Source organism: Pelmatolapia mariae, linkage group LG22, assembly GCF_036321145.2.
Source record: "Pelmatolapia mariae isolate MD_Pm_ZW linkage group LG22, Pm_UMD_F_2, whole genome shotgun sequence".
NCBI lineage: Eukaryota > Metazoa > Chordata > Actinopteri > Cichliformes > Cichlidae > Pelmatolapia > Pelmatolapia mariae.
Window position 1 is genome coordinate 7,566,826 of NC_086245.2, and position 21,171 is coordinate 7,587,996.

General features: G+C 40.9%; 2 protein-coding genes across 2 annotated transcripts in view; both read right to left on the reverse strand.

The window, feature by feature from the left end:
* Nucleotides 1-2,336: 2,336 nt before the first annotated feature.
* ndufs5 (NADH:ubiquinone oxidoreductase subunit S5) lies at nucleotides 2,337-6,802 on the reverse strand. Its single transcript, XM_065471651.1, has 3 exons — nucleotides 6,692-6,802; nucleotides 4,789-5,008; nucleotides 2,337-2,548 (listed from the first exon to the last, which is right to left on the reverse strand). Exons 2-3 carry the CDS (start codon nucleotides 5,002-5,004, stop codon nucleotides 2,444-2,446), a joined length of 321 nt encoding a protein of 106 aa, XP_065327723.1. The 5' UTR covers nucleotides 5,005-5,008; nucleotides 6,692-6,802; the 3' UTR covers nucleotides 2,337-2,443.
* Nucleotides 6,803-8,383: 1,581 nt separating this feature from the next.
* The window catches only part of rnf19b (ring finger protein 19B), a 42,391-nt gene continuing 29,603 nt past the window's right edge, over nucleotides 8,384-21,171 (reverse strand). The window contains exons 3-10 of the mRNA XM_065470416.1: nucleotides 19,224-19,423; nucleotides 16,098-16,242; nucleotides 15,837-15,999; nucleotides 13,358-13,472; nucleotides 12,736-12,876; nucleotides 12,453-12,642; nucleotides 12,172-12,306; nucleotides 8,384-11,325 (exon numbers count right to left, since the gene is read on the reverse strand). Coding sequence (XP_065326488.1) covers nucleotides 10,878-11,325; nucleotides 12,172-12,306; nucleotides 12,453-12,642; nucleotides 12,736-12,876; nucleotides 13,358-13,472; nucleotides 15,837-15,999; nucleotides 16,098-16,242; nucleotides 19,224-19,423 — 1,537 coding nt within the window. The 3' untranslated portion in view covers nucleotides 8,384-10,877. The remainder of the gene's footprint in view (nucleotides 11,326-12,171; nucleotides 12,307-12,452; nucleotides 12,643-12,735; nucleotides 12,877-13,357; nucleotides 13,473-15,836; nucleotides 16,000-16,097; nucleotides 16,243-19,223; nucleotides 19,424-21,171) is intronic.

Below are 21,171 nucleotides of genomic sequence, written 5' to 3' on the forward strand. Positions count from 1 at the left end.
ACCGCTCTGGTCTGGGCTCTGTTTCAATCTTCTCTTTTAACTAAACTGACCGTCAGGTTGCATGTGATGATAAAAGCTAAAGTCTGAAGTGGGGTGATATATGCGGGTTTCATTAAGGAGCGTAATGTTCAGTGCAGTGAGTAAAAATGATGTTTTTTAAGGTGTCAGTGTATTTGGCGCTCGGGCTGATAAGACATTGGTTTAAATCGGTACCACTGTAATACCTGGATGTATGGCAGGTTGGGTTGTCCAGCCACTGCTGCAGGATAATCCCAGTTTTCACCCTCCCTCCATCACAGCTGATCAGCCCGGTCACAGAAGGAGAAGCACAGCTGGATTATCTGCACTGCTGCCAGTTTCACCAAACAGCGCGGTTTAATGTTTTGTCTGGCCTCATGAACCACCAGCTACACAAAGTGTAAAGTTCACTGATCTCAAGATTCTTTCACTTTCAGTTAATTATTGACCAATGCTGAACTGATCATCGTTACATTGAGTAAAACTTTGTTCACAGCTGGAATGTTGTGATAATGGAAAGCATAAATCATTTCTGGAAATCTTTTGCAGCGCAGGTGGGATTATCTTTAATTTCCAGTTTAATAAGGCCAATCTGGATTTAAACTGGAAAACAGTGGGACCAGCTGCTTTCAGAGTGTGTGACTCAGTCCTCATGGAAAAACATATTCACCCACACGTGAGGACAAACAGTCAAAACCTCAGAGGAGGTTGGTGAGACTTTAACACTCTGGGGACTTATCAAGCAATCATCGTGACGAGTCACATTTCTTTCTGTTGCAGAAAAAAATCTACCATGTTTGACCTTTAAATGACCTTGAAAACAATGTATCTAAGAACAAAGAGCTTTGAATACATACGCCTGTATTTACAACTAATGCTCAAACAAGACCTGATGCCAGGAATATAGCAGATCACTAAACTCACTCAGCTTTGGTATACAAATCTGAGAATCAGTGTGCAATAAAACATACAAATATAATGTAGCATAAACTCATCTCCATGTCATGAATCCCCCCACCACATTTCCATTAATTTTGCAGAGGATCTGACCTCTGTGTCCTCAATTGTGGCTACAGGGATGCATATAATTAAATCTCATGGTGGAGTCTGCACGTATAAAAGAACCAGAGGACGAATAAACAAAGAATTACCATAAATGCAGCCATGAAACTCGAGTGGGTTGAAGAAGAAGCGCCTGGGTGTAAAATCTGAGGAACCTGAGGGTTTTATCTGTGCTCCTGCTCCATCTTGTGGTGGCTCATGAAGCCTCCTAACCCCATCAGCCTGATTTAAAGGCTGCTTATTGACTCGAGGATGTCAGGGAGCATCCATTCAGATCTATCTCTCATCAGGGTGGTTGAGCTGTCCCTCGGGAGCACTCATTCACTGATCCACAGTACACTTTACTAAAATTAGGTCAGTGGGTTAAGAAAATAGACTTCACTTTAACTTAGACACCGCAGAGCAGACTGCTGACTACAACAACTGGAAGGGCAGTAAATCATTTCATAGAAGTCAATAAAGCAGCTGTGGTGAGGATATTAAATTCAACAACTGTTGGTTTACTTCACTGCATCACTCACAGGCCTGACTTTTAATGCAAACATAAAATTCTGATTTAACCAATATTCAGCTCAACATTAGGGTTTAAGGGCTAAACACACAGAGCACTTTGGAAAATTACAATAACAAAAGATGAAGGGTAAACCAGCTGTTATACGTGCACATTTCAAACCATTAAGTCTGATAACTTCCTGGAGGTTTTTGAGGAACGCTCAACTGGGAGCAGACCCAGAAGTCATTGAAGAGATCATATACCTCCTCTATGTAGCCAAACTGCAATGTAAAAACACAGAACTGCAAGTGCTATATTTTATGTGCTATGTAAAAAACTGTGCTGCATTCAAATGTTTTAGGAGCATTTAGTGTTGTTTCATTAATCTTAACCAGCTCGCAATGCGTTTTTAATAGTAATAATAGATGCTCTATCTATTAGTGTAAAATAGAAATACTCAAGTGAAGTAAAAGTACCTCAAATTCTAGTCTTTTTTTGTTTGCTGTTGTTTTGTGTTTGTATTTGAATATCTTACTAAAATCAAGTGAATGCATAACAATGTCAGTTTACTGGACTGGTTTTTTTCTTAATACAAAGTACTGAGTTTGTACATTTTTTGTGAGCCTGTAAATAGAGCCAATAAATTTAAAACTGCAAATGAATTAAGATGAGAAATAAGATGAATCCATCTCCTCAAACACCCTTATATATAGTGTAAATTTCAGAATACTATAAGGAAGATAACAGGAAATGAGAAGATGACGACAGTGGGTGATAACATTTATTTGCAAACTTGTACAGGTGAACAGGAAAAAGAGATATCTGATTGGATATACACAAGAACAGAACTGCGGACAGCTGGATGTTCCTTCATGGAGTCTGTTCAGCCTTGCCCGTGTGGTGGCTCGGCTGCGTGTATTTCCCCTCCTTAATCAGCTTGTCGCGCTGCTGACGGATGGCATGCAGCCTTTCGTGCTGCAGGGAAGATGGGGAGAAGAGAGAGATAGATATAACAGGAATACAAAATAAAGGGTGTTCTGCATCACCTTTCAGTTCCAAGTAAAAAAATATAGTTCGTCTGCCACCATCTTTTACTCCTTGCAACATGTGTCACTGTTAAACAGCACAAGCTTTAGCTCCATTGGCTCTACAGTCCCTACCACGGTTCTGTAAAAGCAGCAGCTTCCTGTCCACATGCACTCAGCCGAGATGCAGGCATTCTTCTGAGTGACGTTCTAACATCTCAAACGGCCTGTTTTAATGAATGCTGATGTTAAAATTTGGCATAAAGATGCCGCACAGTTAATCTTTAAAACATGTCCTCAATGGAAGCAAATCTGACGTGAAACCTTGAGGCTGAAGCTGACATGCATCTTGAATCAGCACTTCATCCCTCTCCATCGTGTTTTCAAATGATGACACACGGCTAACAAGCAAAGAGCAAGACTCTGAACTTTGTGCTGCTGCTGCACTTCCACCCAGAGCTGTCAGTCTGTCCTCTGCTGACTCCTCCACTCTGTCAGATAGGCTGACTTCAGTTTAACTACATTACTTTGCAGATTTGACATGGATGCTAGTTTTTTTTCACTTTTTAAATAGTTTTCTTATTATTCAAACTCTGCATGAGAATCAAGTCATTTAATGCCACAAAGGTTAACAGGGATGCCAACATGTCAAATACTCAGGCTGGTTTGTTGAATTAAGTAAGTAAGTAAGTAAAACTTTATTTATATAGCACCTTTCTAGATAAAAGATCACAAAGTGCTTCACACAAGGATAACGAAGTATAAAACAAAACAGACAACAGTTAACAAAATGCAATTCTAAAGAGATGTGTTTTTAGTTGTTTTTTGAAAGAAGCTACTGAGTCCAGAGATCTTAAGCTCAGTGGGAGAGAGCTCCACAGTCTGGGAGCCACAGTGGCAAAAGCTCTGTCTCCCTTAGTTCTCAGCTTTGTATGATGAATGATAAGTAGACCCTGGTCACATGACCTAAGAGACCTGCTAGGAACATAAGGCTGTAGAAGTTCAATGATGTAGGAAGGTGCTTGACCATGTAGAGCTCTATAAGTCAGTACCACAATCTTGAAGTGGACTCTGAATTCGATGGGGAGCCAATGCAGCTGTATTAGCAACGGTGTCACATGTGAGTACTTCGATGTTTTGGTCAGAAGTCTTGCTGCAGCGTTTTGAACAATCTGCAGACGCTGCAGGGAGTTTTTGTTTAAACATGTAAACAGTGAATTACAGCAGTCCAGTCTTGATGAAATGAAGGCATGAATGACAATCTCCAGTTCAGTGCGAGATACAATAGAGCTTAGTTTGGAAATGTTTCTTAAGTGATAAAAGCAGGACTGAACCAAAGATTTGGCGTGAACATCCAAAGTGAGAGCCGTGAGAGCCATTTAATGCCATAGTTTTGTTAAACCTCTTAAATTAAAGCTGGAAGTGTGAAGAAATTATGTTCTTATTGATGCAACTTCATGTTTTATTTAAATTGCTGAAAGCTGCAATATTCATAAAGGAAAAAAATCAATGGGAACTGTTCTAAAATAAGGAGCTGTATCAACCTGACTCAAAATAATTTTCAAAAGATACTGAATGCTGCCTTACACATTCAAATTTAATTGTTTTACAACCGATAAATATAAAAACACTTGTGTCTGAACTTGTTTTCATGGTGGCTGTGTGAATAAATGTGTGCTATAAACAGGTTAGCAGCACACACACAGGCAGTTATAAATTAGTATTTCTAATTTTGAAAAGAATATGGTGCAGGTGTTAAAGATATTTCTGTCTTTGCTCCTACGCAGAGGTTTGTATTAATATTCCAAAAAGAGTCAAAATGAAGACAAATAATGAGAAAGCAGATGGTCATGTCACAGCAAGCATAATTGACTAACAGCACATTGATTTTCCCCCCCCAATATACAGATAAACTGTAGTGAAAGAGCTCTGTTCCAACAACACATGGGCTGTCACGCCAAGTGTGGTGTGGAGGAGGTGAGATTCGGGTGATGTGTTAATTTTTAACAGTTTGAGAGAAGATTCATCCTCTTAATGGAACTAGATATAACTTACAGTTCTAGCTTATTACAACTATCCTCTAAAATTAGATTAATTTAGTATCTAATCGTTATTTCTGATAATGCAGCAGCCGTTATTTAAACCAGTGCAATTTGCACAGAAGCAGTCGAGTATGAGGAGTCAGATTACCGTCTTCTGCCTGTGCATGCACTCATAGAAGTCCTCAAACTCCAGCTGGCACTCCTTCTTGGCACGGGTCTGCCCGATGCCATGAGAACATTCGATCCACTCCTTCTCGAAGGCGTGGCAGCGTGCCGCCCGCTTGTTGGGCTGCTCTCCGCTCTGCAGCAGCAGCCAGCGGTCCAAGTTGATACCGAGCCGCGACTGCAGGTCCACGAACGGCATGATGCTGAACAAGGAGAGGCACAGGACCGAGAGAGATTAAAGTGAGGCAGGACAGGGCAAATTTTAAGTTTTTAATTTAAAATGAAACTTAACAAATTAAAACTGGAATTTGTAAGCTGGTCTAACTGAACTCTAGACATATCAGTAACTGTAATCACTAATTAGCTTATATCAGGATAAGTATACAGGTATTTGGATCTACAGTATTTTATATCTATAAAGGCAGAAGTAAGGATTTTAATAAAAATTGAGCACTCATGAGTTTTTAAATGTAGCAAGCAAAAAAAAGCAAAAACTCAAAGTGATACAATAAAAAATGAGTTCAACTAAATCAACCTAAATTCTGCCTAAATCAGGGGGTTGTGATTTAGTGGTATTGGTGATGAAAATTACAATTACATATCAAATGTAAGAATAAACTATAGTAAATAACAAGCTCCTGTAAAGTCTTTTTCATATACTTTTGGACATTATCCCCCTTCTCTTCAACTTCTCTCAGCCAAACTATAAAAAACCCCACAGAAAAATGAATAAAAATAAGGACAAATTTAAAAATGTATTTTTTAAATCCCAAAATTTTGTATGTTTAATTCTTTTGGCCACAGTTATCTTTAAAAATCTGCTACTATGACAGTACTACCCAGTTTAAAGGAGGACCGTAATTGAAGTATTTTATTTCTATATCAACAACAAAATAAAAAGCTGGCTATTTAACTTTTAGTGTTTCTTCATCTTTCAGCTGTTCCCTTTTGAGTTTTAAACAGGTTCATCTGTTGGATCATCTGTCTCTCTCTCATACAAGCCCTCTACATGTCCTCCTTTTACTACATTCGAGCTCCATCTTCATCCAGCATATCCCCTCTCTCTTCTCTGCACATGCCCAAACCATCTCAGCCTTGCTTCTCTAACTTTGTCTCCAAACTGATCAAACTGATCTGTCCCTCTGATATACTCATTTCTAATCTTCAACTCGACCACCTGTCTTTTTGATAAACCAACCATCGTCGAGTCATACACAGCAGGTCTCACTACATCTTGCAAACTTTCCTCTTCACTCTTTCTATCACAAATCAACCCCCGACACTCGTCTTCACCCACTCCACCCTGCCCACCTTAAAAATATAAATGCTGACTCGCTGCCTACACTACAAGCAGACTAATCATCCTCACATCTCCACAGAGCCATGGAAAAAATCTGGACTCTTAGTAAACGACAAACGAACGACTTTTACTTCATATTTTTAAAAAAATATGCATCCACAATAAGCAAAACTGACGTCAAAGCTGTTGGAAACATTGCTACCCGCTTATTGAAATTAATTAGACCCAGTTTGATTTGAATGTCTGGAAACTGTCTGCTAACAGCTAACAGTAGACAGCCACTCAGCCCGTAGTAAACATTACAGGAAAAACACATAAAGACGGTGATATTCGTATCTGTAATTAAAGTTAACAAATGTATGAAGTAGTTATGGGTGTTGAAATTAATCCGTTACATCTGTTGAATATAACCTGCTGCTGAAATCACCCTTCAATGACAGCCAGCCATGCTAATCACAGGTCGCGTTTATTTCACAGTATTTGCTCACTGACGCAATTTTCAAACTTCATATAAAATCTGCGGTGTAGCAAACACGTCCACAGCCTGTTTACGTGTCGCTATTTTTCGTTAAATGTTTGTATTTACCGTGTTTTCTTCAAGGCGTTTTAACCTTCCTCAGATTCTGCACGCCCCGCTTTACGGCTGCTGAACAAAAACACTGCCGTAAAGTGATCGACTGGGGTGGAAACACATCTGCCCTTCTTTTGCACCACCGCCATCTGCTGGTGTGGCCTCAAAAGTACAGTTACATTTTATTTAGCAATTTAGAATAGAATAGAATAATCCTTTAATTGTCCCACAAGGGGAAAACACAACACAAAGCTGTGTTGAAGCAGCACCAAAGTTTAGCGATTTTCAGAATAAATTCGATGAATTTGATAATGTATACTATTAACACACGATAAAGTATAATAAGATATAATAATCCTAATGCAATGTTGCTTTTGAGAGAACTATAGAGAAGATTATGAGGAGTTGCACTGTTTCTCTGTGGCTCTAGATAAAGCATATGATAGGGTTACAAGAGAGAATGAAGCTACATTAGGGAGTAAGGAGTGGCAGAGAAGTATGTGAGGCTGGTGCAGGATGTGAATGAGGACAGTGAGACAGTGGTCAGGTGAGCGGTAAGAGTAACAGATGAGTTCAAGGTGGGGGTGAGATTTTGGTTTGCAGTGGTGAGGGACAGGCTGACAGATGAGATCAGGCAGGAGGCTCCGTGGACTGAGAGTAGGGAGCAGGTGGAAGAAAGCCTGGAGAGGTGGAGGCATGCTCTGGAGAGAAGAAGAAGAGTGAAAGCCATTAGAAGCAAGAGAGCATACGTGTCTGTGAATGAGAGGAAGACAAATATAACAGGAGATGCAGGGAGAATGAGAAGATGCTGGATAACAGTATTTCTTACTGTAAGTAAGAAGTATTTTAAGTATTTTCTGCTTAATAAAGAAATGTGGTAAATGAAAGAAATGTGTCAGCACAGTTCTTTAGGCTTAAATTGTAAGACATAAATGCATAAAATGACAGAAATAGTTATGGGGGCTCATTGCCCAGATTGCACTTTAATTATAATTATAGTTTCTGGTAATTCACAGAAGATTTCCTTGTTTTTGAAACTTTGGACTCATTGTGGAAAAACAGAAGTTTTTATAGCCAATAATGATCTGTTGCTTAATTACTTTAGTGTAGTAGGAATGGGCGTGGGTTACGTCTCCTTATCAACAGGAAAAGCTGTAAAACTTAAAATAAAGGCTGAAATTTATGCCCTCCTTTACATTTTTCAAAGCCGTCCAGTGGGTCAGATTGGAGTCTTTGCCAGGCCGAGTCTGGCCCCCGGCCTTATATTTGACATCCTCGATGTACAATTTGGACAATATAAAGGCAGGATGGGGAGCTCGAGGTGCCAGAGCTGAAAATGGTGAAATTATAGTTGGCTTGATTAGAATGGACAGGATTAGATACAAGTATATCAGAGACAAAATTAGAGAGTCAAGTGCATTTGAATAGCAGCACCTGGGTGCTTATCTTAGTCCCATGGTAGTAGCAAGCATGAGCTTATTTTGCACACTGTTTCTGCATTTTGGCTTAATGTATAAAATAAATAATGACAGGGTATAATATGTCATGTGTTGCTTGTTTGAAGTTGTATTTATTGATTTTAAGACCTGCTGAGGATCAGATTATATTTTATTATGTCTGATAGGTAAATCTCAAGAAAAGCCACAAAACGTCTTTAGTGATTTCACGTCTGACACATTTATCAAATAAGTACATTTGCTCTAATTGATTCTAATTCATAACAGATCAACAACAAGTCACTGCATTGGTGCAACATCAGTTTGTGTTTATTTATTTTGTCCCCAAAGGTCCACAAGTTGTCTTTCACAGTCCTGCATGTCGATCCCCACACAATTTCGGGGCTTTTAACAGTGACAGGAAATACACAAACAGTATAATAACACTTAAATATTGCTATCTATAAATGCTAACCTTTTCAAATAAGATCAGGACCACCTATATCCATCCTTTAACACTCATTCAGACTCTTTCGGGAAGTTGGGGTTTCCATCCGTGGTACATTCATGTGGTTTCTCACAGGCAGGCAGGCAGAAACTAGTGATAAGTGTAGACCAAACAAAGCACTGCCAAATCACATAAGCAGCTAAATCCATAAAGCTACTCTGAGATGAAAAGGCTCCCGGGTTGATTCCTCACAGGTTCAAGGAAAAACCTGGTGGGGAAACCTTTTTTTTTTTTTTTTTTAGAAAACAGAAGCACAGAGGTGATACAAAGCTAAGAAACAAGTCAAGCTATGATTAAGAAAAGCTTATCGGCATCAGTATTTAAAGTGTTTGGCTCCAAAAGTCAAAATGACTTGTATGAATGATTAGAACAACATAAATTACAGAATATAAAAAAAGAAACAAAAAACTACAGTATTTTCATCACAAAACTGATTAAAAACACCTTAAATGTCATTGAAGTTAAAAATACTGAATGACAAATATGACAATGAATAATTTTTTTTATGTTTTGGAGCCAAACTCTTCTTTAGTTACATCCAACATAAAAGGCCCTCTGGTAGGTGATTTATTTTGGTTGTACCACAGACTGAAGTAAACTCACTTTATCGCAACAGATGATGAATAGCAAAAAAAGAAGATAAATACAATAATTCAGATAAAGTGCACAAGTGCTCATTCAAAAAAACAAAATAAAATAAAAGTGGGACGCACATATACATTCATCGGGAGTTCATTCACACAGACGCACAACACACAACGTTCAAGTGGGCCAGACAGCCAGTTAACACGTCAGAAACCAAAACCTCCCAAACGGGTGTGTGCTGTTGTGTTGGTCAGCGAGTGTCGATAAGGCAGGCAGACAGCCAATTGTAAAACACTAACTTGGTCATGTGACATACCTCAGACCCGACAGAGTTCTGACAACGACAGGAGAACGCCTTCTCATGTCAAGTGTCTGAAGTGAAGGTGAAGTCTTACCGATTAATAAAGTTATTAAATCCTTTTTAGGTAAAAAAAAAGTTCATACTATTTTCTCCAAAAGTTGAATCTGTTCATCTGGACGTAGCGTTTGGTGGACATATTATTTTGATTTTGTGCTAGCTTTGACACTGTAGCGTTCTGCTGTTAGCTAGCTGCTAGCAGACTGTTAGCTGGAATTGCATCGCTGCATTAGCATGTGTAACCTTAGAGACAACTTATCATTGAATAGGCAGCCTGGAGGCAACTGTATCGCTTTCTGCATTAATGTAGTTTATAAATAAATGTAACTGAAAAAAAGGAAACCAGCAGGAGTTTTTGGTTTTTCCATTTTTCCGATACGTTCCTGCCTATAAAAAAAGCTTCAGAGAGCTTTATTCATGAAATGCTCAATGCTTGTTTAGTGCTGATGTGTGGAAAGCAGACAAACCTTCACTCTGGGTTGTCTTTTTTTCTCCCCGTGCTTTTCACAGTACTTCCAGGATCTGTCATGTCATTGTCAGAACTCTGTCGTTTACTTCTGTAGCAGTGACCCTTTTTTAAAAAATCTCTATGTCCATTCCCCTCCTCCTCCTCCTCCCACTCCTCCTCTGTGCAGTGAAAGCGAGATTCAAGTGCAGCTTCATCCTCCAAAGTAAACTTTAACTTTCACAAGTGTAACAGAAACTTGCTGCCCTTTTACGACCGTCCACACAAGGAATGGCTCATGCAGACTCATGCACACTGCAAATAACACAATTTCAAGGTCGTCCGAATATAAATAGAGGAAAAATGTCAAAATAAAGCCACAATAACTGAGTACGAAGTCCACATTCATTCACACGTTTTTAAAAACACCCTCCTCATCCTCGGCAAGCATCCTCTGCTTTCCCAGCAATCACCATCTCTCTGCTGTGCTTGGTGACGTTTCACCGTATTTCATAATTTCAGTTCTTGTGGAAAATTTGTACCTCTTGTGTTTTTTTTCTTGCTTTCTCTTTTTTTTTCTTTTTTTTGCTTAAGTAGCCAAGGCATTTTGCACCAAGGAGTAAACATAAATCATCATCTTATAAATCTCAGAGGTAGAACCCTGACAATTTGCTCAGAGAGTAGATTGGCAGGTAGAAAGAGAAGACAGACAGACCAACGTAAACAGATGCTGTCTGTGTTTAAGACGGTGTCTGTGAGTCGCAAAAGCAGCAAACGAGAGATGACACGAGGAAAAAAAAAAAGCTGTGACAAGTTTAAATGTAAATGTTCGGGGTTGTTTCTGTGCAATCCTGAGAGCTGCTTTTCTCTCAGACGTAGAGGATGACGTTGCTGTCTGCAGGACAGTGAAGGCCTTCGGTGGAGGGGTTCACAGCTCGGCACGAGGGGGGCTGGAGCTGCTGGCCGGCCGCCGGGTGACAGCTTTTCGGGTGAGGAGAGTCACAGTCGTCCGACGTCAGCTCTGCGATGTCGTCTGACTGAGTGTCTGACATCTCCAGGTCGCTGCGGATGCTCTCCGGCTGAGCCAGGGTGACGTCTCTGAGCCCCTCCCTGATTGACGTTCCCGGTGACAGCCCCAGTGCCGAGCCAGACAACGCCCCGCCCCTTCTGGAGCTGCAGTCCTGAGGCTCCTCCCCTCCTGAGGCGGTCGCCATGGCAGCACAGCCCGGATGCGGGGTTAAGTCCTCTTCGCTGGTCAGGCAGAGATGGCTGGGTTTGGTCTCAATGTCCACCTGGATCTCCAGGTTGGTGCACTCCCTGCAGAGTCACATGATTTAAAACGCGTCAGTTGGTGTGAAAGAAGAAATATCAGATAAGACAACATCTACTGCACAGATTCAGCTCAAATAGGAAGCTAGTGGTAGGGTTCACCCGTAGATTGTAAATAAGATGGAAGTAGCCTCTGAAAAACGAAGCCCCTTTATGGATGTATGGTGAACCTGAAGTTTTTTAAACAGCCAGCAGGGGGCATCTAATCAGGTTCTTAAAAATGTGAGAAATCAGTTGATTTATGAGCTTGGTAAACATTTTCTCAATGAATACGTCTCACTTGGTAAAATTAAATCAAAATATGATCGAAACAGATGATAAAGTAGGGTATGCACTAGGAAAGAAAAGTGTTGCTAAATAACAATGAGGTTAAAGAAAGTTTTTATTCTTTTCTGCCTTAAGATGAAAGACAATTTTGCAAATAACTTGTTGTAACTTTCCATGTTTTAGAGGAAAAATCCGTCAGGTTACATCACCAGCTACACAAAAACGCCTGCACATAAATGCAAAGCTCAATTTCACAGAACCTGCATGCATGGGTAGTTAAAGAGAAAGATTAGAAACAAAAGGAACACCAATGACTTGCTTTAAGAGCAGCTGCAGACCTTTCTGAAGTGATAAGATGTCATGATTCATTTCATGTTAGTGCCTGTTAAAGTAAAGCTCTATATAATCTAGAGAAAGATCGACACAGCTTTAGAAGACGGCAGTATGAGATCATGGTGTAAAGCTGCCAAGTCCACAGATTAGTTTTAATGCTGTTATCTCAACCACATCAAATCCCAAATCTGCTGGAGCAGCAGAAGGAGAGAGAAGAGAAGTTTCCTCTCCTACCTGTCAGGTAGAGTGTAGGAGGAGATGATGGATCCGGCCATTCCTCGGGTGCTGGCACAGTCGCTCCCGGCTCCCAGGCTGCCTGTCTCTCTCTGGGCTGATTCTTTGGCAAGTTCCCCTGCTTGAACCTCCAGCCTGAAGCATTAAAATGCCCACATTAGCATTAAACATCAACCAGCATTTGCACAGCATAAATAAAAAAAATTACATCCATTGGTACCCAAAACAAGCCTTGTACTCTTGAACTCTTGAGCTTTAGTTACTTCATCCCTTATCCTCACCTGCTGTACTTGCTTGTGCGAGTCCCCAGAGCGCCACTGGCCAGGGTGTTAAAGTGTGGAGTGTCGCCCAGAGTCCCTGGGGCTACGGAGAGCCCCTCGCTGGGAGAGGTGGTGCTAAGACCGCTGACCGCCCCTTCCAGACTGCTCTCACCGAGGCTCGGAGACTTGAGGGCTCGCCAGGCGTCCGCCACTGCGTGATCGTACAGGAAACATTAGCTTTAGTTTAAAGACGCCAGCAGCTACATCCACTTTGCTGAAAATGTTACCAGCTCAGCGTACCCACCTGTGATTGGCCCATCGTCCTCATCAAAGTCGATCCGCACACCACGCCCCTTTCCTCTGCTCACACCACAACCACCTCCTCTGCACAGAGAGATGGGCACGACACCGTACACGTAGGCCAACATGATGGGCACACCGATGCCTGTGAGAGGGGCAAAGCCAAGCAAACACACGTTTAACACCCGTTTGTCTAATTTTAATAGCACTCGATGTATAAAATTTCACAGAAATAAAAAACAAAAAAATGTGATTTATTGTGTCTTTTTCTTGGCTGTTATTTTGCTTTCACATATGATGAGGCACGAAGAATCAACTGTATAAACTGCAGCAGTTTTAAAAGACAGATTCTGCTGGTTTCTTCAAAACAGCTCTTGCTTGTTGTGGTTTTGTTGCTTGAATTATGACTTATGCAAGAATAAAGAAAGAAAAAGAGAAGGTGAAATAACACCTTTCATTATCCAGAAACATGGAGTACTTTTCATTTCGCATCAAAGCTCTTTCCTTGTTTGAGGCTATCACCAGTGATGTGTCTAGACAAACTGTCCTCTTTCCTTTTTTTTCTTGGCCATCATCTTCAAACGTTCGTGACACATAATATCTGACGGCCCCGTCGGGTTTCTTACCCACGCTGACGGCTGCGATGACAGGAGCGGTGATGATTGACAGGGCCACGCCCCCCGTGATGGCCAGATTCCTTCGGTGACGAGACGTCTTCTTCAGCTCGTAGTGGGCGTGGATCTGCGGGAGAGGAGAGGGACGCACGCTGTTTAACACAAACGCTTCATCACAAAGGAGGAGGTGGTGGTTAATGGATATCTGGTGTTTTGGTGAATCGAAATGACAAGAACGTAAACAGAAATTCACTGTGATTATTTACAGGTTTTATGATCATCTATAATAACAGCGAATACATTTTGGGATGTGTGCTGCTCATTTATCCCTATTTTCTATTGTTTCCTACTTATTTTCTTGATGTTTCAATAGATTTGTAATAGATTTTTAGCTCACAGAAGATAAACTACCAGAAATAAATGTCTTTATTGTCTATGTTGCCATTGCTTGACTGGGATACAAAACAAGGAGCTCTTATTTCAAAATGATGTTGAAATAAGCCGATCTTTGCCTTTCACTTGATATCTTTAGTTCCTCCTGACTCACACAGGAACTGGGCTACAAGTCAAATTTCCCGAGAATCCCCCAGATTTATGTTTCTACATCTACGTGCTTTTTCAGTGTCGGTGGTGAAACCGAGGACATGGCTGTTTTGTATTTTAGGCAAATTCAAAGTATATGAAATATCAGACGTGTAATTCTTGTGTTGCTGCCATGCTCTTCTTGTGGGACAAACACTTCAATCTGCAGCCTCTTGCTAAAACAAACACGGAAAAACGACTATGAGCCCATTTCGCTAGGCCTCATTGAGTGACATTAAAGCAAGTTTTCCCTGCAGGGATTTGCCCCAAATTACCACAGAGGTAATATATTACTCTGAAACTTCAAAGTTTCCTTCTCAAGAACTGAATCTGTGTCGCGACTTGTCGAAGAGGAACAAAGACTTCCTGGAAGGTTATTAACTGCCTGAGATGGCACGCCTGGAGAAATTTCAACAGGAGGGAAAGAAACAGAGTGGGTGAGCCGCTGCGTAGCTCTCAAACAGGCTTTCATAAGGTTGCAGTTTCATTGTTATCCACAAGAGAGCGCTGTAGTATGTTAATGCATCACAAATCTCCTGACAAACGCCCTCTGTCAGTTTACTTCACTCTAAATGAGGGGCTGTTGTCTCTTAGTAAATATGATTTTTTTTCTCTGACAATAGAAAAGTTTAGCCACCTGTGAAAAACATGACACAGCTGTGATTTACAGGAACAAAAGGAGACTTTAGAGGCTTTAAAAATAGCAGTTTTCTTTTTTTTTATATAGAATGAGGATTTTTCTTAGAATAGAAAGAAAAAACAAAAGAAACAGAGTTTTTCTACATAAGAGGGAAAGCTTTGAACTAAATAGGAAGCAGAAGGAAATGAAATTCAGTGTTTCTATTTTACATCGTATGACGCTTTCACACAGCAGCCTAAGTTTAACTACATCTATCAGACGGGGACAGGACCGAGGTCTGTGTGGAGGTCAGTGTGAATGGAAAGTATCTGGTGATTCTGACGGGATCTGAAAGTACTTTTTGTCATTTCTAGAAAACTTCTGACATCGCGCTGAAACTTAGAAAAGATTTTGGTTCTGCAACGCTGTACATTCCAGATCGTCACTGAAGCAGGATTGTGAAAGAGTGACTGCAGAAGTGTTGCTAACTGTTTAAGTGTGTCGCCACATCTGTGTGGCTTTGTGCTTCTGGTTTCTTTAGCTGTGTGGACGGGTGATAAACGTCAAGTGGCGAGACCTTACAAATAAAAAAAAAGAAAAGTGCCGCTCGGCGTGAGAGACGTTTCACTTAAAAATCCACTTTGTAGACAAAGTGCAGCTTTAGATTATAAACAGTTTCACAACATGTTGAAGTTTCCATTTAGAGAGCCTCTATTTCCTTTTATCGACTCGTCTATGAAGTACTTCAAAACTGAGTGAGACATAAACAGGAAATTAATTTTATTTTGTAACTTTTAAAAAAGTATCTAAAATTAGAATACACGTTAAATACTCTGTAATTATTTTCTCAGATAACTAATTAACCATGTGTCTGAACAGTGAAAAATGCCAGCCACTCGTGCCCAAACCCTCCTGAGCTGTGTAAGGTTAGCACTTAGTCAGTCTTGGCTGATCCTAGCCTCTCCCTGTCTGAGGAGTTCAAGTTGCGTCTGTCTGGCTGCCAACGTGCAAAACAAACAGACTTTAAACTCATCTGTCCCAGCTGTCATCAGCCCTTGAAATGACTCACTATGTTCTTCATGTTGCCTTTTTATTCTGGGACATTTATTGTTTATTTAATATCATTGATACTTGAAAATCAGGTTCTGTAAGACTGCTGATATAAATATATATATTAATTCACATTAAATGCTCTGTGTAAAAACTTTCTTCATAGTGAAGCTGAACAAGCACTGAAAAGTAAAAATCTAAAGAATAGTGACCTCATTCATATTTCTGCAGGTTTCTCACCTTGCGGCCGACGTAAACCGGGATGCCGATGACCATGGCGGGAACAGCGATGCCTGCGATGAGAGTGATGCCAACCGGAGCTCCGATCAGAGTTCCCAACTGCCACAAAATCTTCTTCTTCCTGCTCCACGGCTTCTTGCCCCAGAAGGTGCAGCCAGATGGACTGATGGAGGGCAAGAGGGAAGAGAATGCACAGAGTTAGGTATCTACATCTGAAGGATCACACGCAGGTCTGTAAAGTCGAACAAGACGTGTGAGTACCTGAGGTAGTGCAGATCGGAGATCTCCTTCATGCAGAGCCAGCAGAACTCGCAGCCGCAGACGGCACAGGTCATGTGATTGCAGCTCCCGTCGTTCATCTTGATGATGTAGGCGCCACAGCGGGGGCATGGCTTGATGTCATCGGCTGGAGACAAAAAGATGAAATATGAGCTTAAGAAGTGCAGGGACGTTTTGTTTAGTGTGAGAATGTGTTTTTATTCAGTCTATTACGAGAGGAAATATGTCATTTTTTTATTAGAAGATGAGCTTAAAGAGAACGACCACAGATAGCATTTCAGCCTTTTCTAGCACTTCGACCATCAGTTAACCTTTAAGGGAAGAAACTGTGGCACCACAGGTGTGGATGCAAGTGTTAGCGGTTGTGTGTCTCTCTGTGTAAGCCCCGTCCAGCACGTATCCCACTAAACAGCTAAGAAATAAGTTGGCTGGACACCCATCCTGCATATCAAAGTGTCCTCCAGTCGCCGGTCTTTTACAGCTATTACAGGCATAGAGGGATTAAAACAATAAAACACAATATATGTTTCTCCAATAATGATATGAAACTCTTAATCTTTGTTTTTACTTATTATTGTCTCTGGAGGAAATGACACTACACCCACGGTGTGGGTAGTGTCTGTATTAAAACAAAAATTCCAGTAAATCGTTTTAACACAATGTCAGGTGCAGTTTTTAACAGGAAGTGGAGCTGGTGTGTTGTTGTGGAAAACACCCTGGGAGGAAAACAGCAAACGGGACAAACTGAACGTAACACGGAAATTTAAGGTGGAAAACACAGACCTGTGTCATCTCCAAGCAAATAAGTCTCACTAGGATTACTGACCATCATCAAAGGAAGCCAGAGCATTAGGACAGAAGCACCCACACAATAGCATGAAATCACAAACGGTACTCGAGCTTGGCTTTAATATTCTGGCTTCATTTCATCATACGGCCAAACTAGGAAGCCCGTGTGGGTGTCTGCGTCATTTCTGCCTGTCCAAACTAATACATAACCCTGGAGTTTCCAAACCAGTCTAAACAAGTCTCACTTTTCCACATTAGTTTCTAACATCTTTCAACTTTTTTTTTTCTTGATGAAAAAGAAAAATCGAATTAGAACTTAAATAACAGAAAAACTCCAAAAGTGCTCTCTTTGGGTCTTTTCCTGAGGGCAATAAGCTTAAACCTCATTAGAGTAATGGATCATTAGGCTCGCTGCGGCACTTTGTCCTCTAATGCATTTTGAGTCAATTCGCTGTGAGTTTGAATTCTGGTTGCAGGGAACGCTCTCTGCTCTTTAAAGGGCATTTTGGCATTTTAACTTGAAGTGACTCTGGCAGATGTGGTTGATGTGTGCGTGTAGGAGTAGTTGTTATTGTTGCTGCGCTCTGTATTCTGCTGACATCACTCTGCTGCTCACTCCCTCTGGTATCTCGCTTTCGTCCTCTCTTTCTTCCCCTCCTCTCTCTTCATCTTATCTCTATATATTTCCCTCCATATCATATCTTCTTTTTCTCCTCCTCTCTGTGTTTGTCTGAATCCCGTTGACTAAGCAGCAGGTATCAGCAGACAGACAGGCTGACACAGAGGGAGAGGCCTGGAGTTTTTTTTTATGAGTCAGTTTCGGGTGCTTGGATTGTTGTCCGTCCTTCTGAAGCGCTGGCACAGAGAGGCAAAACTGGAAGTGGCGAATTAAAGAGAGAGAGATGAGGGCAGCTGGAGAGATTTCCCTAATAAATGTTTAATCAAAACAGGATTAAAGGCGCGCATGCAAGTAAGAATGTTTGCACACGAAGGCTGTTGTTTGTCTGTAGAGATTTTCATGATTGTATCTATTATCACTACAACAAGTATGTTAGGGGACAAAATATACAGTATTCTTGCTAAGAGCTGGATGAGAGGAGGGAAAACCAGTTAAATATGAACCAGCAGCAGCAACAGGAGTTAGCTTAGCACCGAAACTTCAAATTGACTAATTAGCATGTTCGTTGGAATATTTCTTTATTCCATGTAAAACAGAACAGCAGAAGTGAGTCTAAAAATAGAAAATTGGGAAATGAGCGAGCATTCAGTATTTCTAGTTCCCTTTTAGAACCAGCTTCAGAGATTTGTGAGTTTTCTTTGACAATACGCAAGTAATATCCATTCTTCCAACGCTTTACGAGCTAAATGTGGCTGAAGAAGCTGCTCTGAACATTCAGTTCAGCAGAGGAGTTACGCTGCACATGTGGCATAGGTACACGTTTCAAACATACGGCCTGAGGGCCAGGAAAAGCTCGCCAAAGGCTACAGATCGTCCCACTGGACGGTTTTAGGAAATGTGACAACTGGAAAAGAAACAGAGAACACTATTACTACAATATTTAGTTATTTAAATATAAAAAGGAGACATGTTCTGTTTATATTCACAGTAATTATGAATTAAATGAACTGCCGGTATATTTTAACTTCTTAGGATTTCTTTGCTACAGCTATTTTGTTTATTATGTAGAATAACTGAGACTTTTCCTTGAATTAATGAATAATTGCGTAGTTAAACCTCTAGAGAAACAGATGCCAGGTGTGTCTTTTTATATAATGTTACTATTAGGCAACACTGTAGTATCACTGGACCACAATATAAAAAAAACTAAAGATAAAAAAGTTACTTCAACTTGCAGCTGAACCATTTCTGAGTCTTAAAAGAGAAATTACTCCAAAACTTTGATCTAATAAAGTTTAGACTTAGAAATGTTTTGGTGTTGTTTCAAATGCAGGCTGACAGGATGCACAGCACCGCAGTCTTGAAACTATCAAGTGAAGAAACTGTGATATAAATAGTGCCTCATGCTTGATTGAACGCTGAACACTTCCTCCAGCGGTGGGAACACTGAGAGCCTGGTACGACTGACGCGAGACAAGTTTGACTCAGCGCTTTGACAGACTGAGAAGAGATGTGATAGAGACAGACAGAGACAGAAAGTTCTCAGAGGTGTGAAAGTATTTTCAGGATGGAAACACTGGTGAGAAGATTTTATCTGCCTGCACAAAGCGCGCAGACATCTGCACGGCGAGGGTTAGTCCCTCTTTGACTCTGTGTTGTGTCTGTGATTGACACTGGTTTGTGAGGCTTCAGGTACTCACCGGGTCCTTGCTCCTGCGTGTAGCTGGGCGAGTGGTTGCTGTGGGTGTGCAGAGATTGCGCCCTCTGCTGGCGGGCCGAGTCGCAGGTCTGGTTGGGGTGCCAGGCCTGTTTGCAGTGGTAGCAAAACTCCGCGCCGCAGCCTTCTCTGCGACAAACCAGCCGGGGACAGCTGGCACAGCCCGAGGCGATGACGGCGAACCTGAGAGGAACAGACGGAGGAGGGACGTTCAAACAAATGAGTCAAATGACAAAGTCAGAAAAGTTTTGAGGCCCTAATTGGAAAATAATAACGCTCAAGGCGGTGTAAAGAAGCTCAAACTGATTAAATGGGTTGCTGGTGCTGTTGATCCCACTGAGAATTAATGTCCCAAAATGCTGGGCCATATGTTTGAGTCTGAGCAATTCCCCCACATACCATCCACACCTATAACTGAACAGCCATGCGTAACCTGCAGAGCACAAAATCTGCAAAAACACAACATTAATACTGCAAGCCACACTTATCCCTTCGCACACACATCCACACGGGGTTTTATACTATGCACTTTTAGCTCTTTATCCGTCGCTCACAACAACACATTGAGGTTTATTTGGGGTACAGGATGTTACTCAATGACGCTTCGACTTTTGCAGACTGCTCACAACATCTCTTTGTGCTATCTGTGAAAATAGAGAACTTGTTGCTAAACTTTGCTAAAAAAGAATTACAGTGTGATTTACAGTCAGCAGTAACAAGTGCTAAATGTGGCCATTGTAACACGTCACATGCGGTTTGTGCTCTTTCTGTCTCGCTTTCTTGATGTGACAAACAAAAACGGGGACTCTGACCGAGAGACGCTGCATACATAAGAGAGCAGCTGTTAGTCTGTTTGACACTAAATGAAACCATTAGGCTTTAATAAAGAATACTCCTAATTAGCAACTGAGGTCATAAACGTGTAGAAAGGGGATAAAAAGAGCGAGTAGACGGATCACCTTCTTAAAGAATCATACTTTTTGCAACACAAGTAGTCGCCCCCTGCTGGCCATTGAAAGCAGTGCAGGTTTAACTGTCACAGAATCGCCATCAGGCTTTTCAATACAGTCCGAGGTCTTGATACGCGAGTCATTGGTGCATTTTATTTTTGCAAAGATGATTTTATATCTTATTGATCTAATTTAAATCTAATCTCTTAACAAAAAGAGCTTAACTTTTGCCTTTATTCTGAAATATTCAAACTGAAGTTGGCAGAAAAACCGAGCTGCAATTTCGCAGCGGCGACTAATGGACACATTATGTAGCCTAAAAGCCCTCTGTAGACTGAGAGGAGATAGAAGATTTGATCAATAGAGCAATCACTTACTAACATCACTGAGAGAGAAGGGAAAAAAGATGGGATGAGGTCAATCGATACGGATTTCACAAAGTACGATAGTTAGAATAGAGACAGAGAGCAGCAGAGTGCTCACTGGGAATATACAGCTGTTTTGGAGTAATGACACAAATGTGTTTCGCAGTAAGGCGGTCAGATTGGGAAACCAGCCGTTACTTTGTGCTAATCAAGATCAGAATTTGAGGTAGAAATAAACCTCCTAACTTCTACAGCACAGTGCAGAAAACTTAAACCACTCCTCATTTCTTTATATCTTGCTAAGAAAAATGGGAAAGATGGTACAGAGATGAATCAAAATGTGAATACATGAATGGAAATACAGTATATGAGGCAAATTTTTCAGCCCAGTTCTTGTGCAGTTTGGCACACCTCAGCCTTTTCTCTCTGTTCGTTCCCTTTCCTTAAGAATGGCTTCCTAACAGCTAACCTCCCCCAGCATCATATTAACTGAATAGCAAGATGTATCACTCAGATCCTGTGTCAGGTCTTTGCTGGATTTTTCAGATACTGTTCATCAGCTGTAGATAAAGGGTTTTTTTAGACCTGCTACTTCTTCTTTTTTACACCACTTGTC